The 16,873-nt window shown below is 44.1% G+C and overlaps 1 protein-coding gene across 1 annotated transcript in view; it reads left to right on the forward strand.

The window, feature by feature from the left end:
• man1a1 (mannosidase, alpha, class 1A, member 1) overlaps positions 1-16,461 on the forward strand; it is an 89,890-nt gene extending 73,429 nt beyond the window's left edge. The window contains exons 6-12 of the mRNA XM_053444719.1: positions 7,170-7,293; positions 7,410-7,503; positions 11,201-11,316; positions 12,253-12,472; positions 12,969-13,141; positions 13,352-13,467; positions 16,312-16,461. Of these exons, the coding sequence (XP_053300694.1) occupies positions 7,170-7,293; positions 7,410-7,503; positions 11,201-11,316; positions 12,253-12,472; positions 12,969-13,141; positions 13,352-13,467; positions 16,312-16,438 (970 nt within the window). The 3' untranslated portion in view covers positions 16,439-16,461. The remainder of the gene's footprint in view (positions 1-7,169; positions 7,294-7,409; positions 7,504-11,200; positions 11,317-12,252; positions 12,473-12,968; positions 13,142-13,351; positions 13,468-16,311) is intronic.
• The last annotated feature ends 412 nt before the right edge of the window (positions 16,462-16,873 follow it).

The following is a 16,873-nucleotide window of genomic DNA, read 5'->3' on the forward strand; positions in this document are numbered from 1 at the left end:
CTGCATGACTGAGCTATGATGGCCCCACACACACACACACACACACACGTTCTTACATCGTTTCATGATGAAAAACCCTTCACTGCTCCGAGGCAGACAGAAGTAATCGCTGTGTCTGGCCTTAGGGGGCGCTGTAGCTTAGTAAAAGTCACAAAATGTTGCTTTAATATGAAAACATTAGTATTTTCCTGCTTTTCTTGCTAAGAACAGTTAAATCACATGAATAGAAACTTCAGAAACAAGATTCTTGGTTGTGTTATAAACAAATAGACTATAGGTGTTAGTGACCGGGTGCAGGCAGAAAGAGTCGAGTGCAAACGGATCGAGAGTTTCTTTAAGTTGAGAGGAAACATCAGTGGAGCACTTCTGAAGCTGTGGGACTTCCAACACAACCTTGACCCAGATGGAAGCGGCACGAATCAGTTAAACACACACACAGACACACACAGACACACACACGCAAACGAGGCCCAATTATGATCCTTCCCTTCGTCCCCGTTCCTTCCTCTCCTCCTTTTATTCCCGATTCTTTTGTTTTCTCCACTTCTCTCCACAAGCCGCTCCTCTGTATCCCCCTCTCCATCCTCCCTCTCTCCATCCATCTTCCCTCCATTGACCCAGTATCTCCTTCTGATCCAGGACATCATCCTGCAGGTCGCCTCCATGGCCTTGTTCTCTCTATTCCCCCTCTGCCGTTTTTCCATCTCTCTCGCCTGCAGCCGTCCACGCAGCCCGAGAGCGGCAGCGGGAAACGAGGACACGGTTTTAAAAACGTGTCACTAAGTTCAGCTGAACCTCGTTTGCTCGCTCGCTCCGTTTTCATGTTAGAGAACAAGATAAATGTTGTTTCTTCTCTCTGGTGAAGCCGGAGCTGCTGTTTCCTGTGAAGCTGTCGGTTAACATTGACATATTCGTCTGGAGGAATCAACGAGTCCCGGGTCAGACAAATGGAATAAAAGGTGTATGGAATGCAGTGTTAACATGTTAACACCATCTTAAAGGACCTGATGTGCTTGTGAGCTCTAAGAGGTTTTGAGGTGGGACCACACAACCCAGGTGGTTTCTTTACAGACTGGTTTGGGAGTGTTATGGAAAACCAAACGTCCCATGTGATGATCGTTACTTCACTAAATCTGTTTCTCCACCTGCTACTGGGAGAAAAGGTTTTCCTGCTCAGACAAAACAACACTTATTATCCCATTTCTTTACCAGACTCATCATCCATGAAACAAACAAGCAACATGTAGGATTGTTCAGTCATGAAAGAAAATCTTGAACTTATTTATTTGTAGTTCTTTTATATTTAAAAGACACTTGAAAAGGCCTCAACTCAGCCACTTGTGATGTGACGAATCAGAGACACAGTTAAAGAATCTGGCGCTCGATTGTCCCACCGTCTCTTCCCCCCCTCCCCCCTCACTGTTTCCCTCTCTTTGTGTACAAACCCATTGATTTCCACTAACTGGGCGGAAAACGTTTGATTTGCCCGATCGATCTGCGACAGACTTGGACCCCAGCAGAGCGAGTCCAGTGGAGAGAGAGGAACTCTGGTCCCTCCATCATTTGAGTTAAAGGATCACAAGGGCCCAGCACTGGGAGCGTTTGAGTGGTGGTTCCAGTGAAATGTCCAGTAAACTGTTAACACCATTAGACACTGTTCTTCTTCTCATCTGCCTTGACTCCTCGATTACAGCTTCACTACTTGAGTCTTTACTTTATTTAATTGTAGATTGAAGCCTCAGAACTGTTTTCTGCTGCTTCAGTTTTGTTCTAGTGATTAAATAACAACATTGTGACCCAGAAAAAGATAAATAATAACAAATAAGCAGAATATCTTCACACTTTCCCAGCGTAGGATTTGTAGAAATAATAAAGACATTTACAGTTGTGGAAAAAAGCATTTTAAACCTCATGTAATCGCTCCAGATGAATAAACATTTATAATTGGAACATTAAATAAAGTTATATCAATATATCTGTGGCTTCAACCAGAACTAAGATGCTGTGCCTCCACAGGGGAAGCTTTCTTCAACTGTGTCTTTCTCTCTTTTACACACACACACACACACACACACACGCACACGCACGGGCACACACAGACACACTCAAACTAGTCACCCAGTCATTATCTGCTCAGGCCAGTATGTCCCATAGCCCTGCTATTAACATTCAGACAGATAAAGCTCTTGCAAGTCACTCCCACTGCACTGCATACTGACTGGCCTTAATGGGATGAGCCTGTGTGTGTTTGTGTGTGTGTGTTTGTGTGTGTGTGTGTGTGTGTGTGTCGTATACACACATCTAATTTTTTCTGCGTAATTGGAAATAGGGAAAACACTCGAAGTTTCTATTTGCAAACTACTTCCTGAGATATTCACTGAAAACAACCGAATGGAAAATAAATCATTTAGAACGTGAAGTCCTACATTTCAATCAGAGAAAAGTTTTTATATTGTTTTCTAGAGTTTCTGTGAAGATTTGAGATCATGTAGAGACTTTTCCTCACGGCTCTCTGAGAGGTTTCTATTCACCAAACCGTCTACGAGCTAAACCATTAGCCGTCCCACAGCTCCCATCACAGCCACCACAATCTCAAGGAGAACATCTGCTCTTTAGCCAAACTGCTGCTGACGGTAATTTTCATTTTCTTAATGGTGCTGCAGAGTGGAAGCCAGGATTTCTGCCCCCTGCTCTCTTTCCTTATCTCACAGAAGAAAGTGTGGGAAATAAAGAATAAAGAGCCACCTCATGGCACATCTACTCGTTCAGCTACAGACCTGGAGGCCAAAACAATAACGTGTGAGGTTCTGAAGATTCATTGACATTCACTTGAACTCCTGTATCAGAGAACAGAAGCTTATAGGAAATGCAGATTTAAAAAGAACTAGAGTCTACACGGTGTGTTTTAAATTAATGCAGGAGGATCCAGAAGACTTCTGTTTGTAGATAGATGGATACTTTATTAATCCCGTGGGAAATTCAGATCATCCAGTAGCTTGTACACTTAACACATCATTGACTTACAAACATAAATCACATACGGAGAACATATTTATAGATACAGGAATGGAATGGAATGATGTGATTGTGTCAGTGTCCAGTAGGAAGGTGTTCTTGTGCTGCTGGAGTGGATAGTACAATAAAATATCAAATGTGTGTATAAATATATATAAAAACAGCAGGAAAAAAAATATATAAATATATAAATATATAAGAATATGTAGTGGTAAAGTCTGTGCATGGGGCTAGTATAGCCAGTTAAGGGATTGGATAGTACAACAAAATATAAAATGTATATATATAAAAACAGCAGGAAAAAAAATATATATAAATATCTAAATATATAAGAATATATAGTGGTAAAGTTTGTGTTTTCTTTATTTTATTCTGCCTGTGTTTGCAGATTTCTGTCCTGATGCAATTGTGATTGATTATTCAATAGCTCCAACTATTAGAAAACTGATCACTTGAGTCATTTCTGAGGACAAATGCTAAATATTAAATTGTTCCTTGTTTCAAAACGTGTCTGCTGCGTGTTTCCAGCTGTAATGATGGTGTTTCATTTGACCGTAGCGTGACCTGACAGGCATGTTCTTACCATGACCACACATATACACACAGGTGATGCACAGTCATGCTATTGGTAGTAACACAGTCTCGTTGCCCCGAGGTCTTTTTTAACAACAAAGAAAAGTTGGCCAACTATTTAAACATAAAGAAAAGCACACTCATAAATGCACCCACTCGTTCCCAGTGCAGCCTTCCACTGCCTCGGCAGTAACCTCAGGCACTGGAAGGCACCCGTGATTTAAGGCCTCTAATTAAGTTGCTAACTGCGAATCTATTGCGATTCACATTTTCTTCGCGCCTGGAGGAGAAGTGCGATGGATTTTCAGACAGAGAGGAAGAGATATTGAGGGAAAGGGAGGTCATGGGCTGGATGAGGAGGAGGAGGAGGAGGAGGAGGAGGAGAGGGAAGGGGCTGCGAACACACGAGAAAAGCCTGAGAGAATTGAGCCAAATTATAGACTTCACCCGACCGCTGAGCACAAGTGAATCGGGGGGGTGCTTCCTGACATTGCCCCACGCGAGCCTGAGAGGCCACGTTCTTGTGACATGCTAATTTATGGAGATGGGGGTGCGTTCTCTGTTTTTTCCAGGTTACTGCTCGGAACAGCAGAATTAAATTCACAGATGTGAATAAAAAAACTACCAAGCTACAGTTTGTCATTTCAGAGCTGGGCCAAGAAACGGCCGTAAAGGTGTGAGAGGTTTAATTATTTAAAAGAAACATTGGAAGCTACTGAAAGGGAGGAGAAGAAAAGTAAAGTACGTCCTCTAAAGAGAAGAGATTCACCGGTGGCATCAATCTGTAACGACCCACTTCTCCTTCTGGGTCGAGGCTTTGGATCCATGTTAGTTGTTCCATGGACGTCTAGAGCCCTGCTTGTTTCTCGCAGGATTATCTGGATGAATAGTTCTGCAATTAGAAATATGAGAGGCTGAGTGTGAGAACACGAATGTCCCAGAAAGAGATGGATGCAAAGCTGGAAGAATACAAATAACTCAGGAGGAAGAAGAGGAGCGTCTTGTCCTTCCTCCTATGTGAAAAGAAAACTTAAAGTTCCCTTCTGACCTTGGAAAAGAACTCCACATCATTTCCTGCTTTAAAGTCGAGATAGTAAACGCCCCCCCCCCCCCCCCCCCCCCAGTGATAACCTGCAATATTCACACTAAGCTTTAATTCTCTCAGCCTGGTGAAAGTTATGAAACGGGCTGAGCACATTAATCAGAAGTGTTGAGTCCTATTAGTCAAACAAAGTGCGTGGCATCACTTCTCATCTCCCGCTTTGTAATGAAAGTTCAATACGAGCTTTGAAAAGTCAGAGTGAGCCAAACATAATCCCTGAGAAGTCCCCCCCCCCCTTGTTCTAGGTCACCGTGAATTTTAATTAATATTTCCTGTCGCGTTTGCAAAGAGAATTTAATATTTTTTTTGTTTTCCCGCTTCATTTAATTACTTCTGTTTGGTTTCAATCAGTTGGAATATTAGTAATATTATTAATAAACAAACACACTCTTTATTCGGCTTTTAATATGAATCTTAAGGCCCATAATTGATGTGAAAGCCAACTGAGGTCACATGCAGGGGAAACTCATAACAGGCGTGCTGCTAATTGAGATGAGCGCCAGAGCAAGGCCCCTGTGTGAGTGTGTGTGTGTGCTCAGTTGTGTAGTGTTTGTGTGTAGCATGGCAGTGTGGGTCTGAAGAGCAGGAGCTGGGTCATAAACTAAACTGTCTCTGGTAACAAGTCTCATCGCCTCTCGGGTGGAGGAGCTGGATTTAGAGCGAGCTGGATGTGGAGGCTGGAAACTCTGGAAACTCTGGAAACTGGGCCACTGGGACGTCTGCATCACTGGTCAAACACAACCCTGCACTGTATTAACACTAATACAGCTGTGTTGGGCCGTGTGCCTGTCGGTGTTGTGCTGGTTTCCACTTTCAGAACTGGGACAACAGCGTTTTCCATCAGAATCAGAGGCGTGAATGTTCCTCAGCAGATATTGAAACAGCCCAGTTCAGAGCAGAAGCAGATCTGTGACCCTGTGTCTTTTATTGAATTTATTATTATTAATATAATATGTCAACCAAGCAAGCTGCCATAGAGAGAGGTACAGGACTGGAACCAGTTTTTTTAAATTGTTTTTTGAGACACACGACTCATTTTAGAGTTATTTATTATTTTTAAAAGTTGCATAATGTTGCTCAGTGATTTCATCCTCATAGTTCTTCTAATTTCAGCTGCTGTTCAAACGAGCATCTTCCCTTTGACAGGTCTTTGATTTTTAATTAAACTCCAGGCAGCGTTACACGTCTCCAATCGTTTCTCTTCCACACACCCTGGTCAGATGAGTAGTATATCAAACTCACCCTCAGTTCTCTATCTCCAGTGTTTAATATATATATCTGCTCTCCATTGGTTTGTGTCTGTTTTGGTTTACTCTCTGGCTTTCCTCTTGCTGTCGTCTGCTTTGTTCTCCTTCACGGGGGTTTAGTGTTTCTCACAGCGCGGCTCTGGGATGGATTTGAGCTGGACAGGGCTGAAATGGAAAGGTGTGTGTGTGTGTGTGTGTGTGTTCCTCTCCCCGCCTCTGAGGAGAGGAGATTTATCACTCATCATTGGGGGGGGGGGGGGGGGGGGTTAGTAAAGGGATTGAGAAAGATGGATAGACAGATCGAGCCTACAGTTAACTGGAGGAGGAGGAGGAGATGAAGAAATAATGCTTTTTCCAATATGTCTGCGTCCATCCAAAGCGAACAAACGCACAGCTCTGAATTCAGTCAGGTTGTGTGTCTGTGTGGTGTGTGTCTGTGTGTGTGTGTGCCTGCTGCCTGATGCTGCAGTGGTCCTGCTTGTGTTCGGGTGAGTTGATTAAATCCATGGTGTAATGGGAAACAAATTATGGCTTGTGCAGCTTGATGAGTTGAAGGGGGGGTAATTAGTATGTTCATCCACCTCTTTGAAGAGGTGTGTGTCTGTGTGTGTCTGTCTCTGTGTGTGTGTGTGTGTGTGTGTGCCGTGCCGTTTATGTCCCCCATTTATTTACTGCTCTGCCGACGCCCCGCTGTGTGTTTCACGGTGCAGTAAAATGTTATTCATGAGTTTTTACTTGAGGCTTCGCCACCAGAGTCATCAGCTCTCGATCTGGAAGTGATCTCTCAGTGGCTCTAATCATCCAACACACACACACAGACACACACACACACACACACACGCATCACGGACATAGACTGTACACAAACACTCGGAGACAAAATGACGTCCAGGTAAATTCCAGCAGACTGAAGTCCTCTCACTGGTTTAAAGTTTGGCTGCTGAGTCACTGAGGAAACTCTGAAGATGAGTTCAAGGTCCTGTGGTTTTCTGATGAATGACTCGTTCTGTGTTATTTTCCTATTGTCCACAGACCTTGTGGTTTCAATTGAGCATGAATGCAGAGTGGTCACCTGTAAGAACATGTTTACGGAGGCGGATTTCTTCAAATGGTCTTTTTTACACGTCAGCGGTGATTCAGTATTTCTTCTTGTCGTTTTCCTTTTGATTAACAGAATCCTCTCTCCCTCCCTCTCTCCCTCTCTCCCTCCCTCTCTCTTCTTCTTTCTGCAGTGGTATAGGTAGAAACTGGCCGTGGGCTTCTGGAGGCAGCAGCATCCTGGCCGAGTACGGAACCCTGCACCTGGAGTTCATGCACCTCGGCCAGCTCTCCGGAAATCCTGAGTTTGCTCAGAAGGTAATGGAAGCAAAGGAGATATGAACATGTTGTATATTTTTGACTCTCACCTCTTTACTCCTGCAGAATAAAGAGATTTCTTTCTTTAAATGCCATCTTCTTGTTCTTCTTCTCAGGTGATGAACATCCGGAAGGTTCTCAACCGCCTGGACAAGCCTCAGGGGCTCTACCCCAACTACCTGAACCCCAACAGTGGCCAGTGGGGCCAACGTGAGTTCCCAGTTCTCTACACATCATAGTTCTTCAGGAGGAACACGCCTCCTGTCCACTGAGATTCTTCTTAGATGCTCCGCTCCTTCTTCTTATCTCCATACATCAATGTTCTCCAGTTATTTAAATAACAATCCGACGTATAAACACGGACGTTTCAAAGATGAGAATCATCACCTTCACTTCAACTTCACATCACAGAGTCACAGCTACTGCTTCACCTTCACTGAGCTTCACCTGGAACTGAGCCCAATGAAACCTGATGATCACACAGAAGGTTCAGGAGCTGGAGCTTTATTTGCATTATTCGTTATTAAGCTTCAGACCTGGAGGCTCAACCGTGTCATTTCCTGGCTGGTTAATTCGGTTGTAACAGTCACTTTTATGCATAATGTGACATAATATTTATAAATACATGAGTCAAGCCACTTTCCTTCTGTCGTATTCTCACATGTTCCAGTTGTATTTCACACAGAAACTGCTCCTGAGTAATCAGATGCAAATCTCCTTCCTAAACACGGAGTAATTAAGACCAGAGCACCTCCCTCTGGGTTCACACTCACCTGGACCCACAGTCTGATAACAGCAATGTTAAAAACCAAGCTTCCCAACTTTCCTTTGTCGTGATGACACACAAATTACAACTTGTGTGGATCAGGGCCGAAGCACTTTGTGTTGATCTTTCAAAGAAATCTGTTCCCAACCTGTAATTTGTTGTGATGTCGACCAGGAGAGTGCACACGTCTTCCTCTCGTCAGGATCATGATGATCGCTCCACCGGCTCCGGCTCGGGTTTTAAAGACACTCACTTCTTTTATTTGTCCAAGAACTTGTCCCCTGATACATTCTTCTCTTGTCCCTCTTATTTTACTGTGAAGAGATCATCAAGATTCATGAATTATTCCCTGTTAAAATGGTGAAAATGTCAGAAAATAGGGATTAAAGAATTATAATCGATCTGCCTCTATGTCCAGATCCAGACCAAAATTCAATGGGTTCCTTTTTGGCCTGTGTCCAGTCCCTTCATCGAGTTCTGTAAGAATCTGTTCAGTAGTTTTTGCGAAATCCTCTTCGTTATTTACGAGGATTTATTTTGTTGTTCTCCTGGAGCGATGCTGCAGGATGGTTTCTCTTCTTCTTCTGTTTTCAAATCCCTCTCTCCCACATTCCTTAAACCTGCAATTTTCTTATATCACTGTCGAGTATTTCTCCCGTCTATAACATCAGCTTGTGCATCATGTGTCCGTTCATATAGTGACAGGATATAATTCAAATCCATTATCAAACCATGCAGCAGAACTGGGAAACGATGATGGGGATAGAGAGGTGAGACTTTGAGGAAGAGGAGGGATTAAGCGTGTTAGGGAGAAAGTATAAACGTGTTGTCAGATATCATGAGTCAGAGGAACACACTGAGTAGAAGTCTCTTTTAATGCCAGCTGTCATGTGTCGGAGGAAACTGTCAGCCGGGTTCTCGATAATGAAAACGACTCTGACAAGGAGCAGGAGAGGAGCTGATATCAAAATCCATTTCTCAACTCCTTCTTAACTGCGGCTGTGAGTGATTTCTCTTTTTACCAACTCTATCAAACTATCAGGCGCTTTAAGGAAACGTTGGGTCACAGGGGAGATGGAACTAATCGTGGACGGGTCGTGAGTCCATCACTGGGCCGTCAGCTTCTTCTCCTCTTGTCAGATTAAAGTCCAGGACTCAGCGGCGGGTTGTTGAACTCTGACCAAACACAACGTGAGAGAAATGATTCTTCAGCCTGTAGCTGCAGACCAGGAACTGTGAGGATGAGACACATTAGATCAATAAAGGATCAAAAACTGAAGATTCTAGAATCGTCACGTCCTTCCTCGTTTGTTGCTGGCGTCTGAATCATCAGGGAAACTCACATCCAGTCGAGGAATCGTGAAAACTCAAGTCTTTCTAAAGTATTCAGGATCCGTGGAGTTTTTTTTTCTTCCCGTCTTTTAGAATTTCAGATTTGAAGCTAATGAAACATAATTATTTTTCACTCTTAATTCCTCCTGCCTCCGTTTTACCTTGAAGAGGTTCCACTTGTTCAGTTCTGTCCAATCAGATTCATTTCTCCTGAAAGACGTGGAACTGATTTAGAAATCCTTTGATCCAGTTTTTTTTTAATAATCATTTGTATTTTCCTCTGATGAGTTTCTGAAGGGATCAGAAATATCATCTCTGACACGCGGCCTTTGATTTGTGAGAATCTGTTTGAAGGTTAAATATGAACTTTAACTTTGAAATATGTAATAAAACTCCAGGAAGCACTTATTTATTTATTTATGTGACACTTTAACACAGACGCTACCTGTGTGACATCCATGTAATTTATGCAAATTATGATTTATTCAATATGCGATGCTGAATAGAAAGTCTCTCCCCCCCCCCCCCCCCCAAAAAAAAGAAGAAGAATCTTTATGCTCGTTTTAGCCAGTGAGGGTTTTTCATCCAGAGAGAAATTATGCAATAGAGATGGGAATGTATTTGTTGAATAAGTTATGACCTCGGGATGTTTGCAACCTAATGTTGTATGAAAAATATCTCCCCCCCCCCCCCCCCCCCCTGCTATCCTCAGCCCCTCCCTCACTTCCTGTACTTATACCACCTCATCATCTGCAGTAGATTGTGTTAGAACTGCTGTCATCGTGTTTTTTAAACCTGCTCATGAAGGCGATTGAGTGACTCTGGAGATAAAGTGTTTATAGATCATGTAACAAACACTAAATATGCATATGTTCAACACATGAGTCATTTGTCCTGAGAGAGAAAGTAAATGTAATTGTTTCCATCCTCTTTGCAGACAGAAGCCAGATGTTGGCAGATGTTAGTGTTTTTTTTACTCCAGTGGTTCTAGTTTACATCTCTGCTTCTGATTCTGTATCTGAAGAAATGCTTGTGACTAAATATGTAATTGTTCTTCTGGTTATTGAAGAGATTGTTGGCAGATTGCCGGCAATCTGTTTGAAGCTCATGTCGTTTGGGTTTGGTTTCTCTGACGCTCTCGCTTCTCTTATCGCCTGGAGACCAAAGCATCTTCACCCTCCTCTCCTCTCCTCCCCCCTCCCTCTTCCTCTTCCTCTCTTCTCCTCTCCTCTTCCTCTCCTCTCCCTCTCCTCTCCCTCTTCCTCTTCCTCTCTTCTCCTCTCCTCTTCCTCTCCTCTCCCTCTCCTCTTCCTCTTCCTCTCCTCTCCTCCCCTCCCCCCTCCCTCTTCCTCTCCTCCCCTCTTCCTCTCCTCTCCTCTCCTCTCCTCTTCCTCCTCCTCTCCTCTTCCTCCCCCTCTCTTCAACGTGATTGCTGCTGACATTTAATCTCTGCACTCCACAAACAGGCCGGACTCTGTTAATGACACATGCATATGGATGAGCCTCCGCTGACAATCAGCTGGATGGACGCTCACCTGCAATAACACACACACACACAGACACACACACATGCTGTAGAATATCATCAGCTGCAGGAGTGTTTGTGTTATATTACACACACACACACACACACACACACACACACAGCCCTGCATAATGTGACGATCATCTTTAGTTTGCTTTTGTAATCTGAACACGCAGACGTGTAGGAGGAGTGTGTGTGTGACTGTGTTAGTGAGTGTGTGTGTATATGTTAGTGAGTGTGTGTGTGTGTGTTTTAATCTTTGTTTATGTGTGTGTGTGTTGCAGATCATGTGTCTGTCGGTGGCCTGGGCGACAGTTTCTATGAGTACCTGCTCAAGGCCTGGCTGATGTCAGACAAGACCGATGAGGAAGGCAAGAAGATGTACTACGAGGCCCTGCAGGTAACACACTCACACACACACAGACACACACACACACACACACAGACACAAACACAGTAAACAGTTGTAAGGGCTGAAATCTCTTCACAAGTCATTAAATGAACAATTATTGTTTGTTAAAATAGTTGCAGATTATTTTCTTTAGGTCAATTTAATCATTGGAGTCAATTAACAAACAACAAAAACAATAATAACCTGTCAGGACACCAAAGGACTTGTTTACAAACCCAATAAGACATTTGATCAACTGCACAAGATGGAGTAACAGTTTGTTGTTCTATGTTTGTTTGTCAGTTTGTAGGATTACACACAGTTTCTCTTTCTTCATCATGGAGATATTGTGTTAGAGCGTTTCTATATTTCACTCTTTTCTGGTATCTATTCATTTTCCAATCATCTGATCCTCAGGAGCCTGATAGTGAGTTTGAGTTTGAGGAGATGGAAACGATGAAGCCAAAGGGAAAGTTTCACGTTGCATTTATGTTTAAAAAGAAAAAAGTAGTGAGCAGATGTGAATCTCGAGTCAGAACAACAGCAGCTCTCCTGTGGTGTAAAGATAGACCCTCTCTTTTAAATCAAACTGTGGTGACGAGCCGCATCCTTCTGAAACTCACCGGGGAGTGAAACACATTACATGGCGACTAAAATACAGCTTTCAACACGCAGGGATACTTTACCCATAATCCTTCACAATCTTCAGGGACGACAGGGGCTCTGGATGCATTTGTGAGGAAGACGATAACACTGCTGTCCTTAAAGGGTCTTTATCCCCGAAAGCAAGTTGTGCAGTTCTTTTATAAACTGTGTGAAAACAAAACAAATACATTATTAAGATCTTATCCACATTTAAAAACCCTCTGATCAATCACAAGAGGGTTATCACAGGTTCCAGTTGATTTCAGGCTCAAAACCTTCAGCTCCTCTCCGTGTCTCCAGGCGATAGAGACCAACCTGATGAGGAAGTCCAGCGGCGGCCTGACCTACATAGCGGAGTGGAAGGGGGGGCTCCTGGAGCACAAGATGGGTCACCTGACCTGCTTCGCGGGCGGCATGATGGCGCTGGGAGCCGACGGGGCGCCCAGCGACAAGACGGGTCACCAGATGGAGATGGCCGCCGAGATCGCCCGCACGTGTCACGAGTCGTACGTCAGGACGGGTCAGTTCCACGATAAGAAGCTATCTTCATTCCACTTGGATTATAGGGTGTTAAGGATGTCGGGGGGGTTTAAGTGCAGTCCATGCAGCTGTCGTCCTCTTCAATTATGTGAAAACGGTTTAATTCTAATTTAAAAGTCATAATTTAATCTTAAATTTACATTTTGCAGGTTTTTCGTTTTTAATCTCAGGTCAGATAATTTTTTTATTTCTCTCTGAATTGAATCCGTCCCTGAGTCGTGTTGTGAGTCACTGTTTTAACTGCAGCTCTGAGGAATGTGATCATCACCGAGATCTGAAATAACATTGTGTTCTGAGCGAGCGCTGACCTGAGATCTGTGACGCTTCAGACGTGAAACAGTGTAAACATGGAGCTGCAGCATTGAGATGTTTGTGTCTTTACATCTCCAGTGTTTTCACGTGATTCTCTCCTCCCCCTCTTCCTCCTCCTCCTCCTCCTCTTCCTCCTCCTCCTCCTCCTCCTCTTCCTCCCTCAGCCCTGAAGCTGGGTCCGGAGGCGTTTCGATTCGACGGCGGGGTCGAGGCCATCGCCACTCGCCAGAACGAGAAGTATTTCATCCTGCGTCCCGAGGTCATCGAGACCTACATGTACATGTGGAGGTTCACCCACGACCCCAAGTACAGAGAGTGGGGCTGGGAGGCCGTCCAGGTAAAATCATTTCTCTCATATCTAATTCAACAGTAGCTGAGAGAAATTACTCCAGTGAGAGATTTGATCAAAACAATCAAATAAGGACGGAAACACTTTTATTTTCGGAGCTTTGGTGATATTTTAAGCACCTAAAGCATCTTGATTGATTTCCTGTCGTCCTGTTGTGTGTCTGTGTTCCCTGTGTGTGTGTGTGTGTGTGTGGTCCAGGCCCTGGAGAAGCACTGTCGGTTGGAAGGAGGCTACAGCGGCGTCAGGGACGTCTACGCCTCGTCCCCGAACCACGACGACGTCCAGCAGAGCTTCTACTTGGCAGAGACGCTGAAGTGAGACACACAAACTGGACAACTTCATAAACGCACACACACCCCTTCACTCTGTCCTGTTATGATTGTGCTGTCATTGCACTTTATGGAGGGGACTGGAGCTCTGCATCCCCGAAACTGTCAACTCACACAAACAAACACACACATACAGACACACACACACACACACATACACACAGACACATAAAATATGATGTTTTCATTGATGCAGACAAGGCTCCACAGAGTTGTCGAGGTCAGTGGGAAGGTTACACAACGATCAGGTCTCACACACACTGAGATACTGAACAACACAACGTTCATTTCGATAAATGACACAAACACAACTGGACAAAGAAGACGTTTCCTTTTTTTTTTTAAATCCAAATGTTTGGGCCTTTTGTCGTTGGTCATCAAATCAATACATTTGTCATTTCTCCTTTAAATCTAACTTTAAATTTAACTTGAACAATCCTGTGAGACACAATATGAAATATGATTTTTCCAGACTTCAGATGCATGTTCGGATCTCAAATAGACGAGGAGATAAACACAACGTGTCCCAACTCCCCACAGGCAGCTTCCACTTCTCACTTCCTCTTAGCAGACGCCTGACATTTGTACTTAACTGCCCTGTGTGTGTGTGTCTGTGTGTGTGTGAATGTGTGTGCGAGGCCGCAAACGGCTCTTTAAACGTGTTGTCAGCCGCACAGTGTGAGTCTGTGGCTAATAGGGCTCCTCCTCAGATGGCTCTCCATCTGTGCTCAGCAAGCCAGTCTGTTTAAACCACCAGGAAAAGAAAGTCCCAGCAACACTTCAACGAGTGCGAGAGAGTGTGTGTGTTTAACGTGTGTGTGTGTGTGTGGGTGTGTGTGTGTTTGTGTGTAGGCTCATACGAAGCAGAAACCAGGGAGGGAATCCCACTTTAATTTGTTGTTTTGTTAACAGCTTCCACTGTTTGAATTTGTTTTTTACATTTAAAACTATAATTTTTAAAGGCTCGGTAGTGACTTTATTTACTTTATTATAAGATTAGGAGACGTTTCATATCGTGGAAATCAGTATTTGTGAATAATTCAGCTGACGGACTAACACACAAAGGAGAAAATCACACAGTGGATCAAATATCTCCTCTTAAATTAAACCAAGCTGCACCAGATTACACACACTCATAAATACCAGGTCCCCAAATGGCCCCAGATTAAATTTTTATGAAGACACATTAATTATTCTCTGAGAAATTGTTGAAAATGTCTCAACAACTGATCTCATCCGCTCCTTTTGTCCAGATCCACAATCTAATAAGTTCTTTCTTGGCTCATGTTCCAACGAACTTTGTGGGAATCTGTGTGTGTGTTGTTTTCTCACACTGCTGCTGACTGGATTTGAATAACCAAAGACACGTGGCATCAACTTCCTGTTCAAAGAGTCATGTGATCAGGTTGATGTCATTCAGTTCCCATCCTGCTCTGACGTCTGATTGGCTCACGTCTCTCCTGCTGCTTCACTGACCTCATCAATCCTCAAAGCTTCAGAACTTCCTCTTTATTTATCTGTGTTTCCTTCCTCTCCGTCTCAATCCCCCCCCTCCTCTTCCTCATCTTCATTCTGTCCCGCACCAGCCAGCGGTTTACAGCAAGTCAAGGTTAGGCCTGATGAGAGGGGGGGGGAGTCTCCATCCATCCATCATCCATCCAATCCAGCTTCTTTTATAGGCTGTAAATTATACCTCACCTCACCTCTAGTCCTGATTAACACACACACACACACACACACACACACTGACACATTGACACTGAGACGTCTGATCAGAACATCATTAAAGTGAGAGATTATATATTTTAGTTGTGATTAAAATGTTCTGAGGAAGAGTTTGAATAACTAATAAAATGAAAACCTCTCATTAGCATCATCTGGTATTAAAATCCCTCCACAGGCGATAAATCCACTGACATGAATACGAAGGTGATTGACAGCCGCTCATGGTTTCCTCATATGTCGCCTCCCATGATGCCACAGTGCGACCCCCCCCCCCCCCACACACACACACACACACACACAGAGGATATTGATCCCATTTAGAAGTCTTGTCCCCCGAATGTTTCTCTGGGAACTTGGCATCGAGCAGAGCCACGTCCTGTTTTCATCTCCTCTCCGCTGCCAAGGACACGGACGTTCTCCACACGGCTGTCGGCCGTCAATCACTCGCTGCTCTGCTTGGGCGTCTGTTGTGAGGAAGAGGAGGAGGAAGAGGAGGAGGGGGGGGAGAGTTGGGTTGACGGCTTCCCAGCTGAATTATTGACTCAGTTTTGCTCAACTCCTTTTCATAAATTGTTTCATGAAATCTGACGCCATCGAGCTGCAGAATTAAATCACCTCCAGTTTGACAAAAGCTGGCGTGAAGGCCCCCCCCCCCCCCCCCCCTCTGTCCCACATCTGTTTCATCACTGCCCTCCTGGCAGGAGCACTGACGAATACTGAGAAGATGATATCAAACCAGTGGATTCCTCGAGGAGTGACGTTTTAAAAACATGAAGACGAGCGTGGAGGCGTGTTGGTTTAATTAAAACGATGTTTACCCACAAGAGTTCAACTCCTTTTACCTCATTGCTGATGAAATTAGATAAAAATCTCCAGGATGACATTAGAATCTGTGAGGATGCGTGAAGCAAGGGGCATTGTGGGTAATGAAGGCTCCGGAAAAGAACACAAACTCTTCTGTTCTGCTGCGTTCGTCTCAAACTCCTCAGACTTTATCCCTGAACATGATTTGATTTGATCAATGTATGAAAAACGTACTTAAATTATGAAATACAAACATCTTCATTCGACGCTAACACAACTTTGTGTCTTTGTCTCCCGCAGGTATCTGTACCTGCTCTTCTCTGAGGACGACCACCTGCCGTTCGACCACTGGGTCTTCAACACCGAGGCTCACCCCCTGCCCGTCATCCGGAAGGACCAAACAGAAATACCCAACGAGGTGGAGTAGTGCACCGTCCTGCGATGACATCACCCCCCCCACTCCCCCCCGCCCCCCCCCACGTGCGAGAACCTCTGAAGCTGAAAACCTGAGCCTCCAGCCGGAGTCGCCGCTGACGCCTCTCGATGGGATTTCACTCTTTTTAGTTTTTTAAACGGGATCTAAACTGAAGACACGTCGGAGCTGAATTCTCGCTGTCGAGTTGTTGTTGTTGTGTTTTTTTTGTTGTTGTTCTTAATTTTTGACACTGACGCGGACGGACGCGCTTCCTGTCGGATGAGGTGCTGACCTGAGGTCAGTCGTCCCGGGACCAGTTTGAAACGACAATGTGGTGAACGACAGGACGACGCAGCGATTCCCTCGGACTGTCGGTGTTTGGTTTTTAATATTCTCTGATTATCAAACTGGTATTTTTCTGAATTCGATTTTTTTTTTTTTCATTTA

The sequence above is a fragment of the Pleuronectes platessa genome, chromosome 17, assembly GCF_947347685.1.
Source record: "Pleuronectes platessa chromosome 17, fPlePla1.1, whole genome shotgun sequence".
NCBI lineage: Eukaryota > Metazoa > Chordata > Actinopteri > Pleuronectiformes > Pleuronectidae > Pleuronectes > Pleuronectes platessa.